The sequence below is a fragment of the Bufo bufo genome, chromosome 3 (genome assembly GCF_905171765.1).
Source record: "Bufo bufo chromosome 3, aBufBuf1.1, whole genome shotgun sequence".
Taxonomy (NCBI): domain Eukaryota; kingdom Metazoa; phylum Chordata; class Amphibia; order Anura; family Bufonidae; genus Bufo; species Bufo bufo.
The window spans coordinates 210,766,710-210,792,883 of NC_053391.1; the positions used below are offsets into that span (position 1 = coordinate 210,766,710).

The 26,174-nt window shown below is 41.3% G+C and overlaps 1 protein-coding gene across 3 annotated transcripts in view; it reads right to left on the reverse strand.

Annotated features, from left to right (window-relative positions):
- Window positions 1–26,174, reverse strand: part of PHTF1 (putative homeodomain transcription factor 1) — a 281,946-nt gene that overhangs the window by 207,420 nt on the left and 48,352 nt on the right. For all 3 annotated transcript variants that reach the window (XM_040423902.1, XM_040423901.1, XM_040423900.1), the window contains 2 exons: window positions 17,976–18,045; window positions 9,157–9,315 (listed from right to left, as the gene is read on the reverse strand). In XM_040423902.1, the coding sequence (XP_040279836.1) occupies window positions 9,157–9,315; window positions 17,976–18,045 (229 nt within the window). The remainder of the gene's footprint in view (window positions 1–9,156; window positions 9,316–17,975; window positions 18,046–26,174) is intronic.

A 26,174-nucleotide genomic window follows, 5' to 3' on the forward strand; every position in this document is an offset into this window, starting at 1 on the left:
TTAGCTCAACTAGGGGCATTAAAAGGGGGTATTTTATGCACTGTCACATTATAAGGAGAATTATTACTATTAGGGGGCATTATGATGGGCTTTATTACTACTGGGGGTCTATGGGGAACATTATTACAAGTATGGGAACTATGGAAGCATTATTACTTCTGGGGCACAGTGGGGACATGTTGGGGTCCCTGTAGGAGCACTATTTTTACCATGTGTGCTCTAGCAGAGAATTATTCCTACTGGTGGGACTTTTGGGAGCACTATTGCTGTGGGGGCCCCTTGGAACAGTATCAGCTTACCACAATTATTTTTGGGGGACGGTATGTTTACACTATTAGTGTCAGGGGCACTATTTGCTGGGCGCAGTTATTTTAGGGCACTGTGTGCCAATAATTATTGAAGGGCAGTATCTGCATGGTACTACTATTACCAGGGGGTTTATCTGTTTCTGCAGTATAATATTGGGGAGCACGGCAGGCAGAGTATTGGAGATGGTAGGATGATTTGTCCAGAAGATGGAAGTGAGATGGAAAAGTAGTAAACTAAGATTTTTTTTGTCAAACTGCAGAGACGAGAAATAGATGAAAAATGGTGGTCTGGTCTGAAGGTCTGAAAGGAGAAGATGAGGAAAGAGGGAAGGAACATCTACATCAAAGGAGACGTCACTGGATGTAAGAGGTATGGGGTGCTGAATTACCCTGTATGTTCTGTAGCGATGGGAGGGTAGATATAGAATTTGGCCCACACTGTAGCAGCCTGGCCCTAGACTTCAGGTCACACTGTGTGTGTTCTGAAATCTGGGGCCTCACACCCATCTACTACATTATCTGTACACAGAGAGTTATCACCGTGTTATCTCTGGTGTTACATAGGACTGCAGGTGATATCTACTACATTATCTGTAAAAAAAAAAAGGGGGCGTGGCCACAGGTTTGGAGGGGGGGGGGGCGCAATACTTGGCTTGCCCAGGGTGCTGGCAATCCACGCTACGGCACTGATGATGAGGAAGAGTGAAATTTGATTACCTGAGATTTCCTTTTCTTCGAGTCTGAGACAGGACTTTTTTCCCTCCCTAATAAGGCTCCATTGAGATGTCCATAGACTGGGTCCACATCCGTTCCGCAATTATGCGGAACGGGTGTGGACCCATTCATTCTCTATGGGGCCGGAAGAGATCCGCATTTCCAGAGCACGGTCCCGATCTTCTGGTCCGGAAAAAAAATAGAGCATTTCCTATTCTTGTCCGCAATTGCGGACAAGAATAGGCATTTCTATGGGGGTGCCGGCCGGGTGTATTGCGGATCCGCAATGCACTACGGACGTCTGAAAAGAGCCTAAAACTTTTTTTGCTGTTATTTTGCTTTTATATTTTACAGTGTGCAGTGGCATTAGGGAGAGCTGATAAACTAGCTGTAATTGGTGTGTTAACTCTTTCCATATTACTTGTGTAGAATAAAATAACGCTGGGTGCTACCTTGACAAAAAGGAAATGCGAGGAAAGTATATTTCGCTTGTGTTTTAAAGGGGTTGTATCTTCATTTTTAAAGGGTTTGTCCAGTATATTTATATTAATGGCCTATTCTCAAGGCCATCAATACTTGATTGGCGGGGGGGGGGGGCAACACTCCGCAACCCTGCGCATATCTGTTGCTTTGCTGTAGCTCCGGAACAACACAATTTTGTCCATTGTGGACTGGAGGAGCTCGGCAGGCCATCAATATAAAAATCCTGTATAAACCATTTAATTTAAGCTGTAGCCAATTCAGAATGTTTACAATAGCAAGTATAATTCCAGAACATACATATACATACTGTGACAAAGTGCACGGTAGAGGTATGGTGAGGGGGTGTATTTCACCCGGTGGTTCAGTTTAGCTGGGTGAGATAACTGAAATCCAGAAATAGTGCTGCTTCAGCAAGGCATAGCTTGCTAAAGATTGTTTTGTTTAAAGTTGTATGGGCTGGATTTCTTTGGACTGAGAGACAGGTAGGTAGTGGCAGTCTCTCAGTCCACACCCCTAGTCCACTATAAGTATTCCCATTAGCAAAGGAGATCACAGGTGAGGTCAGCTGGGCTATAATCAAGGAGGGATAAAGACAACCTTCTATGACTGACCTATTGAGAGCTATTTTTTTTCCCTTTTGGTTTTTAACTTTTATGTCCTGGGTAAAAGCTGCAACTACAATGCAAAGTACATAAAGTGCCATGGGGGAGATGATGAAGCAGCTGGTGTAGGCTAACCTAAGGCATGAACAGGCCATGGCGCAGAAACAATAGGCCATGGAGCAGCAGAAAAGGTTGCATGCAGAGGATAAAAAGAGAGCAGAACAGGCCATGGCGCAGCAGAAACTAATCATTTGTTAATAGAGCAGATTGCTGCACTTAGAGGGACTGCTGTGACTCAACCCCAATGAGCGGAGGGGAGCCCCCCAGGCATGATAATGTGAGGAGCGTTGTGCAGCAAGCCTTACAAAAGATGACACCTGATGATGACATTGAGACCTACCTGACCGTGTACTGGGGCGTAACTAGAAGTGCCTGGGCCCCACAGCAAATTTTTGTATGGGCCCCCCCCCCCCAGCCCCCCGCCCAATTTTTAATATACTATTTTTTACCCCCACCTGTCCTTTTTATTTTTGATAAAAATCTTTTTTATTTATATGCAAATTACCTTCCTAACGTGCCCAAAGGGCTGTCCCTCCGGCCGTTTGTGCCCAGCTGCGTCCATTATCGCCAAGCCCAGTGCCATCCCGCTATTAATTATTCACTGCTGTCCTCGTCTTTTTTTTTTTTCTAAGTGTGCCGTAGTCTCGCGCATGCGCCGATGTTACTCACGTGCGGGCCCGCGCGGTGTCCTGGCAGCAGCCTCAAGTAATGTAATCGTGCATGCGCCAGAAAGCGGAGAAAGCTGGCGCATGCATGATTACACTACTTGAGGCTGCTGCCAGGACACCACATGGGCCCGGACGTGAGTAACATCAGTGCATGCGCGAGACTACGGTGCACTTAGAAAAAAAAAAGGCGAGGACAGCAGTGAATAATTAACAGCGGGGCGGTGGAGGGCTTGGCGATAATGGGTGCGGCTGGGCACAAACGGCCGGAGGGACAACCTCTTGGGCACGTTAGGAAGGTAATTTGCATATAAATAAAAAAGATTAAACTTGACTGACACGCTGTCGGGCGCCGGGCCCCTTGTCAGCCTGGGCCCCGAAGCAGCTGCTTCCCCGGTAGTTACGCCACTGCTGACCGTGTTTGAGAGAGTGGCGGAAAGAGAGAGACTCCCAGCTGCAGAGTGGGCAGAGGTGATTGCGACTTTTTTAACAGGGGAACTCCAAAAAGCCTACTATGACATCAGGGAGCAGGATGTCCGGTGCTATAGCAAGTTGAGATTGGAGATCCTTGCTCGCCTTGGAGTCACTCCAGCGGTACTTGCCAGGAGGGTCCACGACTGGAACTACAGTCTGGAAAAGCCAGCCAGGTCCCAGATGTTTCATCTGTTTCATTTGGTGAGAAAATGGCTGGAGCCAGAGTTATCTACACCGGCGGAGATCATGGAGAAGGTGGTGGTCGACCATTACTTCAGGGCCCTCCCTGCAGAGCTGCAACGCTGGGTTGGACATGGAGATCCCAAGTCTGCTGTCCAGATGGTCAACCTGGTGGAAATGTTTCTAATGACTGAGGATTACCGCCGTGATGTTTCTACCATGCCAGCAACTCCCAGAAGTGCCAGATCCGTGACATCTGTGGGTAAGAGAGATCCAGCTGGTGAAAGTGTGTGGGAAAATACAAGAGGGAGCAAGGCTCTGGAGGTTGGGCGCGAGCAAAAGACTGATCGTGAATCCCAGGGGCAGTCTAGTCCTAGAAAGGTCTTATCGCATGGGATACCAGGGGTACCCCAGTGTTGGAGGTGCCAGGAGTGGGGACATGTTACTGCTTATTGCCCTCTTACCTCAGAGCCCATGGAGTGTAACACTAGTCGGCGACAGTTACTGTTTGCAGAATCTTTTTGTGCGACTATACCAGAGGCAGAGACTGAGCTGCAGATACATACTGTGAGGATAAATGGCTATTGCATCAAGGCCCTTTTGGACTCTGGTAGTCTGGTAACTTTGGTTCATGAGAACTTAGTAGAGGGGTACGATGTGCTGGACAAACATATAAATGTGCAGTGTGTTCACTGAGATACCAAGGTTTACCCTGTGGCCCGTATCAAATTGGTGACTCAGGCTGGAACTGTGACCTGTGATGTCGGGGTAGTCGAGATGCTCACATATGACTTCCCATTATTTTGGGAGTTGTGGGGAAGAGGAGACTCCTGCAGAACCTGTACCTGCCCCTTTAAATAATGGTGCAGATGAAATGCATAATGAAAAAAATGTGGGGTCATGTGAAATATGTGTTGATGATGACACCCCCTTTCCTTTGCAGGTGATGATCGGGGAAGAAGCTCCCCTGTGGGTAAAAATGTAGGTGATTTGGAAATATCTTGCAATAATGTTGGGAAGACACATAGTAATTCAGAGAATAAACCAGGGAATATTGGTAAGCTAGCGCTCAGGATCCCAGATTATAGAAAATAATTTTGGGTCCAGGCAGGTGTGTCTGATAAGGGACTGAGAACGGTGTCGTATCAGATAGTAAATGGTAAGGAGCAGCCAGTGAGATACCTTAGTAGAAGGCTGACTCTGTGCAAAAAAGGAACAGCGTCACGGAACAAGAATGTTTAGCCATTAAGTGGGCAGTGAAATCAATAAAATACTGGTTGGGGGGTAAAAGGTTTACAGTGGTGACAAATTGGGCTCTGCTGGATCGGTATGTGGAGGAACAAAAAGAGAAATAGGAAGGTGGCCAGGTGGGTCATGTCGTTAAAAGAATGCAACTTTTCCATAAAGCACAGGTCCAACTGGTTTCTCTCCTTGCAGAAATTTAAATTCTTGGGGGAGCATCGCAACTGAAAACTGCAGAGTAATACGGCATCCTGTTTTGTTGCATGTGTTCACCCCCACAGGCGTGAACAGGAGGGGGGATGTGACAAAGTGCACAGTAGAGGTATGGTGGGGGTGTGTATTTCACCCGGTGGTTCAGTTTAGCTGGGTGATATACTGAAATCCAGAAATAGTGCTGCTTCAGCAAGGCATAGCTTGCTGGAGATTGTTTTGTTTTAAGTTGTATAGGCTGGATTTCGTTGGACTAAGAGACAGGTTGGTAGTGGGAGTCGTTCATTCTACACCACTAGTCCACTACAGGTATTCCCTTTAGCTGAGGAGATCACAGGTGAGGTCAGCTGGGCTGTAATCAAGAAGGGATAAGACAACCCTCTGTGTGTGACTGGGAGAGGAAGTGACACTACAGAAAGGCTTTGAGCCTGAGATGCTGTTAATAACCTGTGACTAGAGGTGAGTCAGGGAAACTACTGTGTATTAGTTAGAGCCCAGAAGGGCAGGAATTTATTTCATTTTAAAGCTTATGTTTGTGTGTGTGCTTAAGTGCCGCAATAAAGCACCAGTTTGGACATTAAATCTGGTTGTCTGCGAAGAAGTCTGTGACTGCGACCCCCTGAGAGAGAGCAATCCCTTACAATACATATAACAATTTCCTCTTGTTGCCCATTAAATAAAGAGTAAACATACAAGTAATGGTCAAATTTAATAATCCTGTCTAAAATGTAGACAGTGTAAAAAGTCTAAAGATGCTTAAAATTTATCACCAGGCACATGAGGGTTATTCTATTTGGTGCATTTGCTTTATAAATAAAGTTAAAACTTGACATCATACTGTATATCAGAAATACAGCAAATTTTGCTACATTTCACACTAAATTATAGGCGCAATCATAATATTAAAGGAGTATTCCTGTAACGGGGCGCCGAAGACGCACTCGGTCTCCCATCAGCCGCAGACCTGCTTTGGGAGCGAGGATCTGTGTTTGGCCTTGTTCCCAGGGCGGCCTTGCTAGCTGGGAGGCTCCCTGCTCCTAGGTCTGTCTTGAGCGCCGAGCTGATCACTCGGTGCTCGACTTGTTTGTCTGTCGGGTACAGGAACTTGGGGAGAGACTACAAGTTCAGGAGACCGTTCGAACTCCCCCTATTCTTGCTCCTGCCACCGTTCAGGTGGAACCTCACATTAAATTGCCTGACATATTTGCAGGCAGCAGTTTCTGCGGATCTTTCTTCTGAGATTCAACAGGCTCAGCAACTTGCTCCTCCACAAACACCGGCAGATAAGTTGTTTGTTCCTGAATGCTTTCGTGTTCAATTATTGGGTGAATGTCATGACTCCGTGCTCTGTGGTCATCGAGGTATTGCTGCCACTAAGGAATTGCTGCTGAGGTCTTTCTGGTGGCCCACTTTGTCTAAAGATGTACGGTCTTATGTTTTAGCTTGCGATGTTTGTGCCCGGTCTAAGACCCCAAGAACACATCCCACTGGTGAACTACAACCACTACCCATTCCCTGTAAGCCATGGTCTCACATCTCCATGGATTTTATTTCTGATCTGCCCCTCTCTGAGGGGAAGTCAGTGGTGTGGGTAGTGGTTGACCGTTTTAGCAAGATGGTGCACTTTGTTTTTTTAAGTAAGCGCCCTGATGCAAATACCTTAGCATCCTTGTTCATTGAACATGTGGTACGTCTGCATGGTGTCCCTGAGAATATAATCTCTGATAGAGGCGTTCAGTTTGTTTCTAGCTTTTGGAGGGCTTTTTGTAGAAGATGTGACATCTCTTTGTCCTTTTCGTCTGCTTTCTATCCACAGACCAATGGGCAGACGGAGCTTTTTCTAAGGTGCTATGTATCGCATAATCAACTCCTATGGGTGAGATACCTCCCGTTGGCAGAATTCGCCATCAACAATCGGGTTAATTCTTCCACGGGGGTGGCTCCTTATTTTTGTAACAGTGGTTTAATCCTCGCTTTAGTTCTAATCCCTCTGTATCCTCACTCAACCCGCAGGCAGATTCTTTTACCTCTAGACTGTGCACAGTCTGGGCACAGGTTCAATTGAACCTGGAAACGGCCCAGGAAACCCAGTGTAAACACGCCAATAAGAGACGTTCCAAGGGGGTAAATTTTATACTCTGGGATAAGGTGTGGTTGTCGACTAAAAATCTTGCTTTGAAACAATGTTCTAAGACATTCTCGCCTCGTTTCATTGGACCATACAATATTATTGAGCTTATTAACCCAGTATCTTTTAGACTTAAGCTACCTGATTCCCTCCGTATACATGATGTGTTCCATAAGTCGTTACTTAAGAAATATGTAGTTAAAAAACCTCCTCCACCTGTGGAGGTTGAGGGTCAGGAGGAATTCATTATTTCTAAAATAATAGATGTCAGAAAGATTAGAAATTCCTTTCAATACCTGGTCCACTGGAAAGGTTTTGGACCTGAGGAGAGGTTCTGGATACCTATGTTTAGGATGCATGCTTCCAGGTTAATTACAAAATTTCACCGGGAACACCCTGAGAAACCTCGTCCACAATGCTTGGGTCCGGTGGCCCTTCGTAAAAGGGGGGGTACTGTAACGGGGTGCCGAAGACGCACTCTGTCTCCCATCAGCCGCAGGCCTGCTGCTTAGCTTCGGGAGAGAGGATCTGTGTTTGGCCTCGTTCCCAGGGCGGCCTTGCTAGCTGGGAGGCTCCCTGCTCCTAGGTCTGTCTTGAGCACCGAGCTGATCACTCGGTGCTCGACTTGTTTGTCTGTCGGTCATGTGATGCTGGCCACGTCACATGACCCTCACTCCCCACTATAAATACAGGCGGCCTGCTGGCTACAGGTTGACTGTGATTTTCGTCCTATAGGCTGTGTACTTTATTGTTATTAAGCTACCTCTGGAATTGAACCTCGATCCGCCTCTTGACACCTCTTCTGCCTGCTCTCTGTACCTTGACGCTACCTCTCGGATTTTGACCTCGGCTTGTTTACGGATTTGTCTTTGCCTCTTCCCTTGTTCTGACGTGACCTCCTGGACTGACCTCGGCTAGTTGACCCGCCTCGCCTTCCGTTTTTGTTCTACCTCTTGTCCGCTTATTGTAACTTCTCAGTGGCTGTACTCTTCCCTGCTGTCTCTTTCTCTCTGCTTGCACTTAGTAGGTTAGGGACTGTCGCCCAGTTGCGCTCCATCACCTAGGACGGGTGGTGCAAGTAGGCAGGGACAGGGGACCGGGTGCACCTCCGCTCTATCTTGATTCCCGTGACTCTACCTGTGACAATTCCCATTTCGGACATATTGCTAGGATGTGCCAAAGTCCTGGAGAGCACACCGCACTTGAGCGGCCACCCTCCATTTATTCCTATGGGGATGCTGGCCGATTTCCGTCAGCCCCATAGAAGTGAATGGAGCAATGGCCGCACTTGTGCAGTACGCTTCCCATTCATTTCAATGGGAATTCTGAAAATATCCAAGCTAAAACTGCCTGTTAAATTGTATCTGAACCACAGCTCGACGTGCATCCTGGCAGCATCCAATCAGATAGACTGCAAAAGTAGCTAGCATTATAGCTAAATTCTTATCAACCTGATATCAATATGGATTAAATAGGTGTTTATGAGCTGCCAGGAGTTCAGAGATAAGTGCTAAAGATTGGGCCATCAGCAGCTCCCCGATGGAGTCTCTGTAAAGCAGAAATAAAGGCTCTGCAGATACAGTAAACTGAAAATGAAGGCCATAAAACAGAAATTGTTGACAATTTTTTTATAAAGACCAATAGAATTTTTTTTTTAGCCCAAAATGATTAAAATTCAATGATTAAAAATTGCCCCTGAAGGTAATATGGATGCCTCATGTGTGTAAGTGAATAATTAAGGCCCTGTTAACGCAGACTTTGGTACTGTATATAGTAGAGCTGGATTTATTATAAAATAGTTCCTTATGTTAATATACCTAAATAGTTGCACACAGTCCTATGGTGAAATGCAAAGTAATATCACTTGAATTGCAGCAAATGACTAACTGAACATATTGGGGTAAATTTACTAATCCTGACTAAGATTTAGATGTGTCAATGTAGACAGATAGTTAAAGATGTGCCAAATTTATCTCTGTGGCTCATGATGGGTGATATTTTTGGGCGATGATGTTGACACATTTTACTCCACATTCTAGACGCAATTGCATTTGTAAAAGTACGGCACTAACAAACTCAAAGCATAATACCTTGCATGATGTAAAGCACCAAAAGCCAAGTGAAGACACCAGGGCTGGTCACACGCATCCACCACTTGCAAAACACAGGAAGTAGTACCACCCTTACTAACCCTTTCCGAGTAAGGGATGTCCATGGGCTTTCAGGTTTAGCTTTGGCAAATGTGGAACCTGAAATAAATGACAATTTTATATAAGGAGATCATACAATTGTACAATATTCTACATGTCCCAGGCATTGATAATTATGGATACCATACACTATGTTGTATATTTCTGAAGTGGAAACCTGTCATATGGCAACACCCATTATATATACTAGCAAGCAATCATCACTAAAGGGGTTCTCTGGGATTTTTATATTGATAGCCTATTGTTAGGACAAGCTATCAATATCAGATTGGATAGGGCCCGACTCACAAAACCCTGCCAATCAGCTGTTTTGCAGTAGCTTCGGTACTGGAAATAGGTGTTAGAACTACTTAGCATCGCCAACTGCATAGTGGATAGAAATTGTTACTCAAGTAAAAAAAAAAAAAAAAACTTTTTTTCCATTGAAAAAAAATGATAAATTGCAAAAAATAAAAAAAGGGAGAAAAACGCTTAATCAGTAAGGCCCAAAACGGGCTAGTCACTTAGGGGTTAAAGGTTGATGGAAACTTTTCAAAAGTTAGTAATACAAAAATAAACCTAAATACAAATTTGGCCATGCTTATTTCTATGTTTTTTTTTTGTCCACATTTATCTATTTGGTACAAAACCTAAACAGGCTGTTGCATCAAAACATATGCCAGGGCTGCTTTATCCATAGGGCAAATGGTGCACTTGAACTGCTTCCAATGCCAGCAACACTACGTTCAACTGTATTCACGTCAACAGGACATAGACACAGTTGAAAACTAAGGCATGGGGAAATCCAGTACAAATCAGTAGACAAACCAGTACAACCGGGCCCTGAGAGAGAGTGCTACCCTACAGCATGGGTCACAGACAGAACCTGCTGAGATTTCAGCCTCACTGATGGCCCAGGGCTGCTGACACCTACGATGCTAACCCATTTATCTAGTCCCACTGATGCTCTTTGAGAGGAGATTGTGCTGGATTATATGCAGCCTTTAGTTTACTTCTGCATATATTAGTAGGGTGCCAGCAGATTCTTCTTTATCTTTGCCAAGCTAACATTTAGACACTTTTAGACAAAGGGGGCACTCATGAAACCTATGCACTTGGCCCACCAATGTTTTAAAATGGCCTTATCCAAATAGACCTCATAGATTTGGTTCCTCCACTTTGGTATCTCTCTGTAGCCCAGTACATTATATGGTCTAATTATATAGACTCAGATTTGACATTCTCCTGCCACACAAGTCACATAACCCTGAAACCTTTAGACACATAAGACATAAGATAGTTCTATTCACTGTAGGTGTAATAACTTGTTTATATGGTTTGCAGTTTTAAAGAGGTATTCTCATCTTAGTCATTCATGGCTGAGATCAGAATACCGGTCATAAGCGGCAGCCGAAGGTAGCCATAGTTACAGAGACAGCTGAAAGGGTTGTGGTACGTTTCTTCCGTAACTCCCATTCACTTCTATGGGAGTTACAAAAACAGCGTAGCACAGCTGCTCAGCTACATGTATATCTTTAACCTGATCATCTCTGCCTGCCACATAGGACAGGTATTCATTTTCTAACCATAAATAGCTGAGTTGAGCATACCCTTTTAAGCTCAAAGTTGCATGGGTGTTCTGTCAATGTCTATTCAGCTGTATTTCAGCCATATTTTCCCCATAAATATGGATCAAATCCAGACCAAACAATACTTTATTGACATGAACAGTTAAAATGATTTATTTCTGCAAGTGTCCTAAGGGGTGTTCCTGTCAAAGATGGCCAATATGCATACTGCATGATGGAACTCAAAATTAAAGGAAGCCTGGCCTGGTGGTGGTCTTGCTTTTCCTGCTATTTATAATATTGAGTAGGTACGACAATTCATGTTACTTTTTTGAAGTTGTACTAACAAGCTGGAAACTTATGTCTGTACAGTGAACAGGGAAAATGTAAATTGATGTTAAATCCTTCTTAATAGATAAAAGCAAATTTCCGAATTGGCCAAATTGACGGTCTGATTCGATTGGGTCGAATTTATTCAAAAATTGCTCTGATTGCCTGGAAAAGTTTCTCTTTCTTTTTCTGTCTCTTTCTCTTCCTTTCTCACCTTGATTGTCCTGAATTGAATGGCAAAAGTTTTTGGGTTCGGTAGAATCAGAACTTAATTACAGTTGAATCACTGAATTTTAGAATCGATTCGCTCATCTCTTCTTGTTAGTCAGTGTTCTTATGTTTGTAACTTTTGCACATGATTTAGGAGTCTCTCTCTGTACTTGTAACTATACATTGATAAGAAACCTGCCAAAGACACGTATCCACTGGTTTCTTTTCTTTATTTGTACATTGAACTTATCATTCCATTAACTTTTAGTGTACTTGGGACCTTTCAAATATGGCATGCAATGAAGGAATAAAATAAGATTGGGTGGATTACACGTTACAGAAAACAGACAGAGCCTGAGCCACAGGCAATTGCATTCTGTACAAAAATGAAATGAAAACCTAAAGGGTCAGTTTTACATTTTTACTATAACACAGTATAACAATCTCTTTGGTAAAGTCATGCAGCTTGCTCAGATGGGTGGGGATCCTAGAAGGCTGTATAGTTTCAGCAAAGCATAGTTTGATGGAACTGGTTTATTCAGACTTTATGTATGAGCTGGATTCTTTTGGAATGGTAGGTTAGATTGGTAGAGGAAACTAACATTCCACTGCACTCCAGTACAGCTATTCCCCCTAGGCTGGGCTGTTTTCGGGTGTAGTCACTGGGATCCCTACTGGAGAATAAATAGAGGCTTCAGGCTGTCAGTCTGGGTCAGAGCCTAGAAGCTGGTAGACCAGCTGTGAAATGTTTGATTTGCATGGGTATTGTGCATAGGTGAGGTAGAAACCACTGTTCAGTTAGCACACAGGCCAAGACTTTGATTTAATGTTTGTGTTATTTCCTCAAGTGCTTGCATGTCTTGTTTTGTCCTGGGTACAAAAAACAAACAAACTGAGTTTGCACTTTTAATATTGCTAAACCCAGTGACGCTGATATATATATATATATATATATATATATACACCATATACATATATATACTTCTTAGTCCTCATCTACTACTCAGCCCTATTTATACATTGTAACTACACAGTTCTCATCTATTTACTACTCAGTCCTCATCTACAGTACAGACCAAAAGTTTGGACACACCTTCTCATTCAAAGAGTTTTCTTTATTTTCATGACTATGAAGGCATCAAAACTATGAATTAACACATGTGGAATTATATACATAACAAACAAGTGTGAAACAACTGAAAATATGTCATATTCTAGGTTCTTCAAAGTAGCCACCTTTTGCTTTGATTACTGCTTTGTACACTCTTGGCATTCTCTTGATGAGCTTCAAGAGGTAGTGAAATGGTCTTCCAACAGTCTTGAAGGAGTTCCCAGAGATGCTTAGCACTTGTTGGCCCTTTTGCCTTCACTCTGCGGTCCAGCTCACCCCAAACCATCTCGATTGGGTTCAGGTCCGGTGACTGTGGAGGCCAGGTCATCAGGCGCAGCACCCCATTACTCTCCTTCATGGTCAAATAGCCCTTACTTTCAAAGTTTTCCCAATTTTTCGGCTGACTGACTGACCTTCATTTCTTAAAGTAATGATGGCCACTCGTTTTTCTTTACTTAGCTGCTTTTTTCTTGCCATAATACCAATTCTAACAGTCTATTCAGTAGGACTATCAGCTGTGTATCCACTGACTTCTCCTCAACGCAACTGATGGTCCCAACCCCATTTATAAGGCAAGAAATCCCACTTATTAAACCTGACAGGGCACACCTGTGAAGTGAAAACCATTTCAGGGGACTACCTCTTGAAGCTCATCAAGAGAATGCCAAGAGTGTGCAAAGCAGTAATCAAAGCAAAAGGTGGCTACTTTGAAGAACCTAAAATATGACATATTTTCAGTTGTTTCACACTTGTTTGTTATGTATATAATTCCACATGTGTTAATTCATAGTTTTGATGCCTTCAGTGTGAATCTACAATTTTCATAGTCATGAAAATAAAGAAAACTCTTTGAATGAGAAGGTGTGTCCAAACTTTTGGTCTGTACTGTACATACTACTCAGGTCTCTCATATGTAATTGTAACTCCACTGTCTTCATCTGTATGCTAGTCGTCATCTATATACACTATATACTAGCTCTCCTCTACATATTACTCAGTCCTTAATACTTGTTTTCCATAAGAGATAAGGAGTGGCAATGTTTTGATGGGGTCATAGCTACTGTTTGTTCGAATCTGACCAATGGTGTAAAAGCAAGCCTGCCCTGGAGGCTTGCTAAGGTCCAGGTGCCTGCCCTGGAGGTCTGCTAAGGTCCAGGTGCCTGCCCTAGAGGCTTGCTAAGGTCCAGGTGCTTGTCCTGGAGGTTTGCTAAGGTCCAGATGCTTGCACTGGAGGCTTGATAAAGTCTGCAAACAAGAGCAATAAATACTGGATTTAATAGGTGGAGTTAGGCAATAATATCTCCTTTGGCTTTGATGGGCAGCAGTGTGTTTTTTGTGAATGGATGCGGAGTCTTTGATGTAGCAAGTCATTGAAATTAACTTAGGTATTTAAAAAAGAGAACTAGACAATTGAATCTTTGTAATATTTTACTGGTGATGGGAAGCAGTGTGTTTTTTGTGAATGGATGCAGAGTCTTTGATGTGGCAAGTCATTGAAATTAACTTAGGTATTTGAAAAAGAGAACTAGACAATTGAATCTTTGTAATATTTTACTGGCATTAGAAATCTTCTGGTTGGTTTGGTTTCATATTTAGCAGTGCAAAACAATACTGTAGTTCCTTAAGGAGTGATGAAAAATAATACTACTGGCTCTCAAGCAATACAGCCATAGATGCACAAATCAGTTAAACAGATTTATTAGTTACATGGGGAGGAAATGCAGGAATGGGAGCTCAGTAAGGATTCACCAACAGATTGGTGTCAGACAATAGAATATAAAAAACAATCTTAGTCACAATTTTACCATGATACCTCAAATATCAATACAATATAATCACATAGAATTACATAAAATAAAACATTGCTATAGTTGCACAATCCGGGTCCAAAAAGAGTTTGTCAGGGAATCCTCGTGATTAACAATGTGTCTGAGAGAATCCTAGGCTCTGTATTAATAGCCGCTGAAGAAAGAGCCTAGGAAGCTCTGAAATGCGTTTGAAAACTAACTTGTACAGCTTTATTGCATGTGAACCAATACCCAGCTGATTCATCAAAACGGTGCCATGAAACTTTGATTTTTAAATATGCGGGTGGGGTAAAATGTAGAAGATTTCAAATAAGGCAATAGAGCAGCACTCAGTTCACGAACAATCCCTGTACTCCTGCACTGCTGAGATCATGTATACAGTTTATGGCATGCATACACACTAACATACCATGGATGCAAAATTGAGGGGGGCAGTAGTGCTCCATGGGTGAGCCATCTCCGAAATTCAACACTATGTTGAGATATTCATCAAGGCCCATTTAGAGAAGCAAGTGAGACAAAGACCGTCAGACACACAGTGGGTGAGAAGTGCCAAACTGTGCAATATTCTTGTGTTTCTATAGGTCACAAGATATCTTGTGCTGGGTAAACGTGTCTGAATACCAGTGCAGGCCATCAATTACTTAACTATACAGAGACAGGCCAACTATAAAAATGACTGTGGTTATACTATTATGCATTGAAATAGTGTCAGGACTTGGACTAAAGGGACGCAAATGAGCTCTTAACAAGCTCTGCCTCTAATGCCACCAGATGTAAGGCAGCTATCCTATAAGTCAGCTCTTTAACTAAGCCTTGAGACATGACTTGGATATTAAATAAGCCAGCACCTCACCTGCAGACAGCTGTTTCAGGGTGATTGCCCCTCATCAGTGCAGAGCAGAGAGTACTGGATTGCTGGGTGAGAGGCCTGTCAGGGTTAGGGGGGTACTATCTCTCCTTAGGGAGAGAGCGCCTTAATCAGCGTGAGGAGACTTATAGGCCATACATGCTCCTCTGGAATTATGGGAGGAAAGGGATGCAAATGAGCTCTTAACAAGCTCAGGCCTCTCACCCAGCAAGCTAGTACTCTCTAATCTGCACTGATAAGAGGCAATAACCCCGAAACAGCTGTCTGCAGATAAGGTGCTGGCTTATTTAATATCCAAGTCATGTCTCAAGCTTGTTAAGAGCTCATTTGCATCCCTTTCCTCCCAGAATTCCAGAGGAGCATGTATGACCTATACCAGGGTTGGCCAACCTGCGGCTCTCCAGCTGTTGTAAAACTACAATTCCCACCATGCCATGCTGTAGGCTGATAGTTGTAGGCTGTCTGGGCATGCTGGGAGTTGTAGTTTTGCAACAGCTGGAGAGCCGCAGGTTGGCCAGCCCTGACCTATACACTCACCTAAAGAATTATTAGGAACACCTGTTCTATTTCTCATTAATGCAATTATCTAGTCAACCAATCACATGGCAGTTGCTTCAATGCATTTAGGGGGGTGGTCCTGGTCAAGACAATCTCCTGAACTCCAAACTGAATGTCAGAATGGGAAAGAAAGGTGATTTAAGCAATTTTGAGCGTGGCATGGTTGTTGGTGCCAGACGGGCCGGTCTGAGTATTTCACAATCTGCTCAGTTACTGGGATTTTCACGCACAACCATTTCTAGGGTTTACAAAGAATGGTGTGAAAAGGGAAAAACATCCAGTATGCGGCAGTCCTGTGGGCAAAAATGCCTTGTGGATGCTAGAGGTCAGAGGAGAATGGGCCGACTGATTCAAGCTGATAGAAGAGCAACGTTGACTGAAATAACCACTCGTTACAACCGAGGTATGCAGCAAAGCATTTGTGAAGCCACAACACGCACAACCTTGAGGCGGATGGGCTACAACAGCAGAAGACCCCACCGGGTACCACTCATCTCCACTACAAATAGGAAAAAGAGGCTACAATTTGCACGAGCTCACCAAAATTGGACTGTTGAAGACTGGAAAAATGTTGCCTGGTCTGATGAGTCTCGATTTCTGTTGAGACATTCAAATGGTAGAGTCCGAATTTGGCGTAAACAGAATGAGAACATGTATCCATCCTCTGATGGCTACTTCCAGCAGGATAATGCACCATGTCACAAAGCTCGAATCATTTCAAATTGGTTTCTTGAATATGACAATGAGTTCACTGTACTAAAATGGCCCCCACAGTCACCAGATCTCAACCCAATAGAGCATCTTTGGGATGTGGTAGAACGGGAGCTTCGTGCCCTGGATGTGCATCCCTCAAATCTCCATCAACTGCAAGATGCTATCCTATCAATATGGGCCAACATTTCTAAAGAATGCTATCAGCACCTTGTTGAATCAATGCCACGTAGAATTAAGGCAGTTCTGAAGGCAAAAGGGGGTCCAACACCGTATTAGTATGGTGTTCCTAATAATTCTTTAGGTGAGTGTAAGTCTCCTTACGCTGATTAAGGGCCTCTCTCCCTAAGGAGAGATAGTACCCCACTAGGACTTGGACTGTTACACAGCTAGAGAAAATATATACATTCTACTTTGCATTATTTAGCAGTATGTACAGATGAAACTCAAAAAATTTGAATATCGTGCAAAGTTCATTTATTTCAGTAATGCAACTTAAAAGGTAAAACTAATATATGAGAGACTCATTACAAGCGAGATATTTCAAGCCTTTATTTGTTATAATCTGGATGATTATGGCTTATAGCTTATGAAACCCCAAAGTCTCAATTTTGAGGTCCCCTTTGCTCAGGGGGTATGTATTAATTAGCTGACTAGAGTGTGACACTTTGAGCCTAGAATATTGAACCTTTTCACAAAATTCTAATTTTAAGCTGTAATCATGCAATTCCTTTTAATTTGCATTACTGAAATAAATGGACTTTTGCACGATATTCAAATTTTTTTAGTTTCACCTGTACATTTACAGAATGTTGATCCCGAAGCCCCGTGACACACACTGTTTCGACCAGGATTGTGCAGCTATAGCAATATTTTATTTTATGTGATTACATTGTATTGACATTTGAGGCATCATGGTAAATTTGTGACTAAGATTTTTATATCCTATTGTCTGACACTAAACTGTTCAATTCTTATAACCCTCTACTTAGCCCCCTTAACTACATCCCTCCCCATGTACCTTATAAATCTATTAAACTGATTTGTATATTTTTGGATTTTTGGCAGGATTGCTTGAGAGCCAGTAGCATTATTTTATTATTTTTGATTAACTCTCTGTACAGTTGGCACTGAGTACCAGCAGAACTGTGCACTCGTTAGATTACATCCAATATTAACCAGTGAGTGAGCTGCCAACAGGCAAAAAGTTATGATCTGGTACAGGGGGCACCACCTTCAGTCTGTAAGGTCATTCTGTACGGTCCTCAACCATCTGGTCATAGACATGCTTTTCTGTGTCTAGTGGCTGTATTTTCTACATACTTGCCAACTTCTTGATTGTAGCCTCTGGGTGAGAGGGAAACATGGCGTGAAAAGCAGACCGCAGGAATTTTTTACATTTTTTCCTCTTCCTTAAGCCATATCATGGCTGGCATAGTGAGCAAAAGTCAGAACGCTGTTGTCTGAATGATCATTTTGAGTAGATTTCCCTCTAGGTTTATTCTCTTTAAACATACAAAAGAAATGAAAGTAAATATAAAATACATAATCACCTCTGACCAGATCAACATCAATTAGGTCCGATTTCATATACTTCATTTTCTTTGGTTTATTTTTCAGACCCTGAGTTAGAGAGAAGACAAAAAAAAGTTTCCATTACCATCCATTTCCCATTTGATTTTTTTTCAGCAAACTTTACATATTATTTTAGAGCACTTTTACAAGGGTCGATGATCTGCAATGAAAAACGCTTGTTCCTGATCATTGCCCATGTGACTGGACGTTTCTCAGCAGCACATGAGCCGTGTAAACACAGGGGCTTCGCTCCAGACAATATGCAAGCTGAATGAAGATGAATGAACGTAGTAACAATTATTCGTCCACTTTCAGCGTGCATTGGGCCATGTAAAAACAAGTGCTAATTCACTTGTATACTGCCCATCTGTGCTTATTGGGACCTGAAATCTCCTAGTGTCAAAGAACCTTATAGCCACAATATGGCTCACTGTTAATTGCCTGACCGCACCTATATGTGCCACATCATGTATGGGCAGCCTTAGGGTATGTTAAAGCACAGTATTTATGCTCTGGTTGCAAGAGGGGTCCGCATGGTAACTGCGCCAAAAATGGACCCATTCATTCTTGGCGTGGTGTTGAAACCAAGGTGGCAAAAACCTTTAGCCGCATGAACTGCAGAATAGCCTCCCAAAAGCAACGGGAAATGTTTTCAGCACAGATTCACCTGGCTTTTGGGCACCGAATCTGCACGAAAACCCACACCTGAAATCCTCCATCTGAACATGCTCTTAGTCTTGCGCTCCCCACTAATCACACAGCTGCCTGATAAACTTTGCTTACTTCAAGGTGACTAAAAACAATACTTATTCCAGCACTACACTAAACAAACACACAAACTTACAATATCCAGCCCACAAAAATATTTAATAACAAATGGTTAAAACACACAAAACAATATCTGGTTACCTAACAAAATATACAATTAGTATATTAGATATAAAAATCTGTTAGGCTTCTGTATAATTTTTGTGCAAGTAAGCCTAAAAGGTTGCAAAATCCCTACTTTGAAACTTTTTGAAGCTAGAATTCTGGAGCTGATAAATACTCCCCATTATATTTTCTTGACGATGGAACAGATGCTTGTTCTTCACATTATGGCGGCTTGACTTTTGAAGCCAATTTTCTTTTTCAGCTCTATAATTAATATTCATACATTTCTTCTCAAATATCCTGTCTACATATACATTTGCTGGTTAAGTTCTGTAGAATTGTTACTTGGTAAAAGAAACAGATGGTGGATAATAAAGTTCCTGGAACTTATATGAGTTATATGATGCTTTTATCTGTCATGAAATAAAGAAGCAGCTTTGTATTATTAACTTTTAATAGACACAATGCTGCAGAATTACCATCTCTCTAAGAGCAACCATCAATGTAAACTATAAGTGTTTTTATTCTGGTTTCCATGGCTACACTTAAAGGCACAAAAGTACAATTTACAGTGGATATAAAAAGTCTACACACCCCTGTTAAAATGTCAGGTTTCTGTGATGTAAAAAAAATGAGACAAAGATAAATCATTTCAGAACTTTTCCCCCCTTTAATGTGACCTATAAACTGTACAACTCAATTGAAAAACAAACTGAAATCTTTTAGGTAGAGGGAAGAAAAAATATAAAAATAAAATAATATGGTTACATAAGTGTGCACACCCTTAAACTAATACTTTGTTGAAGCACCTTTTGATTTTATTACAGTCTTTTTGGGTATGAGTCTATCAGCATGGCACATTTTGACTTGGCAAGATTTGCCCACTCTTCTTTGCAAAAACACTCCAAATCTGTCAGATTGCGAGGGCATCTCCTGTGCACAGCCCTCTTCAGATCACCCCACAGATTTTCAACCGGATTCAGGTCTGGGCTCTGGCTGGGCCATTCCAAAACTTTAATCTTCTTCTGGTGAAGCCATTCCTTTGTTGATTTGGTTGTATGCTTTGGGTCGTTGTCATGCTGAAAGATGAAGTTCCTCTTCATGTTCAGCTTTCTAGCAGAAGCCTGAAGGTTTTGTGCCAATATTGACTGGTATTTTGAACTTTTCATAATTCCCTCTAACTTAAGTAAGGCCCCAGTTCCAGCTGAAAAAAACAGCCCCAAAGCATGATGCTGCAATCACCATGCTTCACTGTGGGTATAGTGTTCTTTTGGTGATGTGCAGTGTTGTTTTTGGGCCAAACATATCTTTTGGAATTATGGCCAAAAAGTTCAACCTTGGTTTCATCAGACCATAACACCTTTTCCCACATGCTTTTGGGAGACTTCAGATGTGTTTTTGCAAAATGTAGCCTGGCTTGGATGTTTTTCTTCGCAAGAAAAGGCTTTTGTCTTGCCACTCTACCCCATAGCCCAGAAATATGAAGAATACAGAAGATTGTTGTCACATGTACCACACAGCCAGTACTTGCTAGATATTCCTGCAGCTCCTTTAATGTTGCCGTAGGCCTCTTGGTAGCCTCCCAGAATATTTTTCTTCCCGTCTTTTCATCAATTTTGGAGGGACATCAAGTTCTTGGTAATGTCCAAATGTCCAATTCGCCGTTTTTGGTCGCTTCATTTGCTACGAAAATTTCAATAAAAAGTGATCAAAAAGTCTTAAACACCCCAGAATGGTATCAGTGAAAAGTTCAGATTGCCCCGCAAAAAATTTGCCCCCACCCAGCTCCGTACACATAATTACAAAACAGTTATAGGGGTCGAAATATGGTGACAAAAAAATAAATCAGATTCTGGAAATCTCCTGCCACTCCGAGTTACTCAGAATTAGTAGCCCTAATTAATAAAAACATGCAACATGAATGCATATATGCCGCTTCACACAAAACTAGATCACAAGTGTTAGGCCTTTTGCACATGAACGTTGTTGGTCCATTCCGTGCATTGGGGACAGCAATTTGCAGTCCCCAATGCACGGGCAACAGTGCATTGGGGAGTTTTGGATGAGGGAGGACGGAGTTTTGTCTAAGGTCTGATGGAGTTTTGGATGAGGGAGGATGGAGTTTTGTCTAAAGTCTGAGGTAGGAGGCAGTTTTGCCTGACGGAGGATGGAGTTGTGGATGATGTCTGACGATGTCCTAATATGTATGCCATAATCATGATTTTGAATGTGATTTCTTAATTCTAAACATAGCTACATCCCCAGTTATAAGAGGGTGTGCACACTTATGCAACCACATTAATTTGTTTTTGTTTTTTGTTTTTTTCCCTCCACCTAAAAGATTTCAGTTTGTTTTTCAATTGAGTGGTACAGTGTCACATTAAAGGTGGAAAAAGTTCTGAAATGATTTATCTTGTCTAATTTTTTTTACAACACAGAAACCTGACATTTTAACAGGGGTGTGTAGACTTTTTATATCTACTGTATATCCAATCTGTACCAGATATTACTAACATACAAATGCACTAAACCTCTGTTTATATTGGAGTCAGGTTTTAACCCCTTAAGGACACAGCCTTATTTCACCTTAAGGACCAGGCCATTTTTTTAAAATCTGACCAGTGTCACTTTAAGTGGTGATAACTTTAAAACGCTTTGACTTATCCAGGCCATTCTGAGATTGTTTTTTCGTCACATATTGTACTTCATGACACTGGTAAAATTAAGTTAATTTTTTTTATTTTTGCATAAAAAAATACCAAATTTACCAAAAATTTGGAAAGATTTGCAAATTTCAAAGTTTCAGTTTCTCTACTTCTGTAATACATAGTAATACCCCCCAAAATTGTGATGACTTTACATTCCCCATATGTCTACTTCATGTTTGAATTATTTTGGCAATGATATTTTATTTTTTGGGGAAGTTACAAGGCTTAGAAGTTTAGAAGCAATTCAGAAATTTACAAAAACCCAATTTTTAGGGACCACTACAGCTCTGAAGTCACTTTGCGAGGCTTACATAATAGAAACCACCCAAAAATGACCCCATTCTATAAACTACACCCCTCAAGGTATTCAAAACTGATTTTACAAACTTTGTTAACCCTTTAGGTGTTGCACAAGATTTAATGGAAAATAGAGATATAATTTCAAAATGTCACTTTTTTGGCAGATTTTCCATTTTAATATTTTCTTTCCAGTTACAAAGCAAGGGTTAACAGCCAAACAAAACTCATTATTTATGGCCCTGATTCTGTAGTTTACAGAAACACCCCATTTGTGGTCGCAAACTGCTCTATGGGCAGACGGCATTGCGCAGAAGGAAAGGAATGCTATATGGTTTTTGTGGGCCAGATGTTGCTGGACTGTTTTTTTGACCCCATGTCCGATTTGAAGCACCCCTAGAGTAGAAACTCTAAAAAAGTGACCCCATTTTGGAAACTACGGGATAAGGTGGCAGTTTTGTTGGTAGTAGTTTAGGGTACATATGATTTTTGGTTGCTCTATATTACACTTTTTGTGTGGCAAGGTAACAAGAAATAGCTTTTTTGGCACCGTATTTTTTTTTTTTGTTATTTACAACATTCATCTGACAGGTTAGATCATGTGGTAATTTTATAGAGTAGGTTGTCACGGACACGGCGATACCTAATATGTATACAATTTTTTTATTTATGTAAGTTTTACACAATGATTTCATTTTTAAAACAAAAAAAAAGTTTTAGTGTCTCAATAGTCTAAGAGCCGGACTGAGTGCGCATGCGCGGGATCTCGGCGAAACAACAAATTAGTAGATAGGCGGTCAGAGGGAAAGGATGGGCGGGCGGAGGGAAGGAAGGGGCGGGGGGAAACGAAGAAAAGGCTGAGCTAGCAGGGCACCTACGATGGTAAAGCCTCCCCTGGGCACTTGCGAGCCCTCATTTGCATATGCTACAAAGATGTTTTTTGCCGGTTTTATAAGTCCAGGATTGATGCTAAAGGTAACGTTTTTATTAACTGTAAGGATGCTAGAAACCTATGGGAAGGGTTACAAAAGTGAAATGTTGATGACAGACTCCCTTTAAATTTTCCAGAGGTTGGCACTTCATTGAAAATAACTGACAAAGTAACAGAGTCATGCAGGGCTTTTTGGAATAGTAGGCCATCAATGTATGATAGATTGGAGTCTCACACTTGGGCAACCACTAATCACCCAAGCAAAATGGTAGAAGTGTGACTACAATGTCTATTTATGTGTGGTTTTGTCTGATAATGCAGTGAAGTGCAGTAATAATGTGATGCACCAGGAAGACCTACATCCTGTTTGTATTTTGAACAAAAACACTAAGAACATTTAACCACAACACAAAAACACCCCCAAAAATGCAATTTAGGTAGTGTGATTAATAATGCACTATAGACTTAAAGTAATATCTGGACACATTTACGTACATTTGCAGGAAAAAAACAAAAAACGTTTGTGATTGCATCACCCTAAATCGGGTGTCTGGGGTCCACAGCACAGCTGTGTGACCCTAGACCCCCCAGGGGTGCTGCAAAAATAGTGCAGAGTGTGTCACAGGAGGGGGATACGGAAGGACACCACTACTCAGTGTGACACGTGCCCCGATCATCCGGGCCTCTGCATTGACGGTTGCTTCAGGGAGTACCACACTTCCATGGAGTACTAAATTTATATCCCAATTTAGCCACTGACAATCGGATAAATACTATGGTTCTCAGACTTGAGACACTAAAACTAAAAAAAAAAATTAAAAAAAAATATTATTTTGTAAAACTAAAATAAAATAAAAAAGTTGACATATTGGGTATTGCCGCGTCCGTAAGAATCTGCTCTATAAAAATACCCCATGACCTAACCCCTCAGATGAACTTGGTTAAAAAAATAAAATAAAAACTGTGCAAAAAAAGGTATTTTTTTTTCACCTTAAATCACAAAAATTGTAATAGCAAGCGATCAAAAAGTCATATGCCCCCCAAAATAGTGCCAATAAAACCGTCCTCTCATCCTGCAAAAAATGAGCCTCTACCTAAGATAATCGTCTAAAAACAAAAAATAAATGACTCTTAGACTATGGAGATACTAAATATAATTTTTTTTATTTATAAAAAGATAAAATAGTGTAAAACATAAATACATAAAAAAAGTAGATATATTAGTTATCTCCGCATCCGTAAGAATCTGCTCTGTAAAAATACCCCATGACCTAACCCCTCAGATGAACACGATAAAAAAAATAATAATAACGGTGCCAAAACTTTTTCATTTTAATCCGTTTTTTTCCAATAACAAAGCAGGGTTAACAGTCAAACAAAATGTTATATTTATTACCCTGATTCTGCAGTTTACAGAAACACCCCATATGTGGTCTTAAACTGCTGTAGGACCAAACGGCAGGGCACAGAAAGAAAGGAACGCCGTATGGTTTCTGGAAGGCAGATTTTGATAGCCTTTTTGCCAATAACTCTTGTGCAACACCTAAAGGGTTAACAAAGTTTGTAAAATCTGTTTTGAATACCTTGAGGGGTGTAGTTTCTTAGATGGGGTCACTTTATGGAGTTTCTACTCTAGGGGTGCATCAGGGGGGCTTCAAATGGGACATGGTGTATATAAACCAGTCCAGCAAAGTCTGCCTTTCAAAAACCACACGGCGCACCTTTCCCTCTACGCTCTACTGTGTGCCCGTACAGTAGTTTACAGCCACATATAAGGTGTTTCTGAAAACTACAGAATCGGGGCAATAAATATAGCATTTTGTTTGGCTGTTAACCCTTGCTTTGTTACTGGAAAAAATTTATTAAAATGGAAAATTTCCCAAAAATCTAAATTCTGAAATTTTATCTCCATTTGCCATTAACTCTTGTGGATCACCTAAAGGGTTAACAACATTTGTAAAATCAGTTTTGAATACCTTGAGGGGTGTAGTTTATAGAATGGGGTCATTTTTGGGTGGTTTTTATTATGTAAGCCTCACAAAGTGACTTCAGACCTGAACTGGTCCCTAAAAATTGGGTTTTTGAAAATTTCAAGATTTGCTTCTAAACTTCTAAGCCTTGTAACATCCCCAAAAACTAAAATGTAATTCCCAAATCGATCCAAACATGAAGTAGACATATGTAAAGTAATAACTATTTTTGGAGGTATTACTATGTATTATAGAAGTAGAGAAATTGAAACTTGGAAATTTGCTATTTTTTACACATTTTTGGTAAATTTGGTATTTTTTTATAAATAAAAATTATTATTTTTTTTACTTCATTTTACCAGTGTTATGAAGTACAATATGTGATGAAAAAACAATCTCAGAATGGCCTGGATAAGTCAAAGCGTTTTAAAGTTATCACCACTTAAAGTAACACTGGTCAGATTTGCAAACAATGGCCTGGTCCTTAAGGTGAAATATGTCTGTGTCCTTAAGGAGTTAAAGGGGTTGTCCAGCCAAGGTACTGAATATGACCTGCCTCAGACAGTAATTGCCTGGGTGCTCATTTCTTGTGAGTTAAGAGGGACCAAGAAGCAGAGAATGGAGAGGGACCTGGAAATCTTTGGAATGGGAGTGGGAAAGGACCGGACAGACCCCTTAATACATAATACATACCCCATATATACATGCACTTGGGCATACTGTATCCCCGACAACCAGGAAAAAAAATTCAAAATAATACAAATACTAGAAAGATCATTCTTTTTCATTTTGCATACTCACACCTTAATTTATAATGTGTGATATTGATGCATGCACCCTTTAGAACGACACTGCTGCTATGCTGCCATCTACTAAGCAATTGTATTATCACAGTTTGATAATACAAGGGGTGAAAGACTTTTTTGGTTAGCATACCTAATTAACATAAAACCCCTGTATGTAAAGAAATATTGGATACCAAAAAATGAAGCATTAAATAACTCCTACTGACAGCAATGGGCGCATATTGTTTGCAATGAATACTGTCAGCCCTTCATAGCCAAGAACAGTACTTCATTTGTCTCCAGCTCTTGGTAAAAGATCAAGATCACCTTTCATCCGGTCAACATATCCAAATAGTGTATGGAACAAGGGAAATCCAAATTCAGCAACTACTTTCATTTCTTAAACCAGTCATAAAACAAAAAACTTAACGGAATAGGAAGATAAATGAAGGTGTTCAGTAAACTGCATCTGAAACACTAAGCTAAGAACTTCCCTGTCCTTCCAGCAGATGTCATCAAAAACCTTTAATTCAGAAATCAGTAATTTCAGCAAAAAATAATCAATTTCTGCACTTTCAACATATATTAAATGACTAAAAATAGTCTATACATC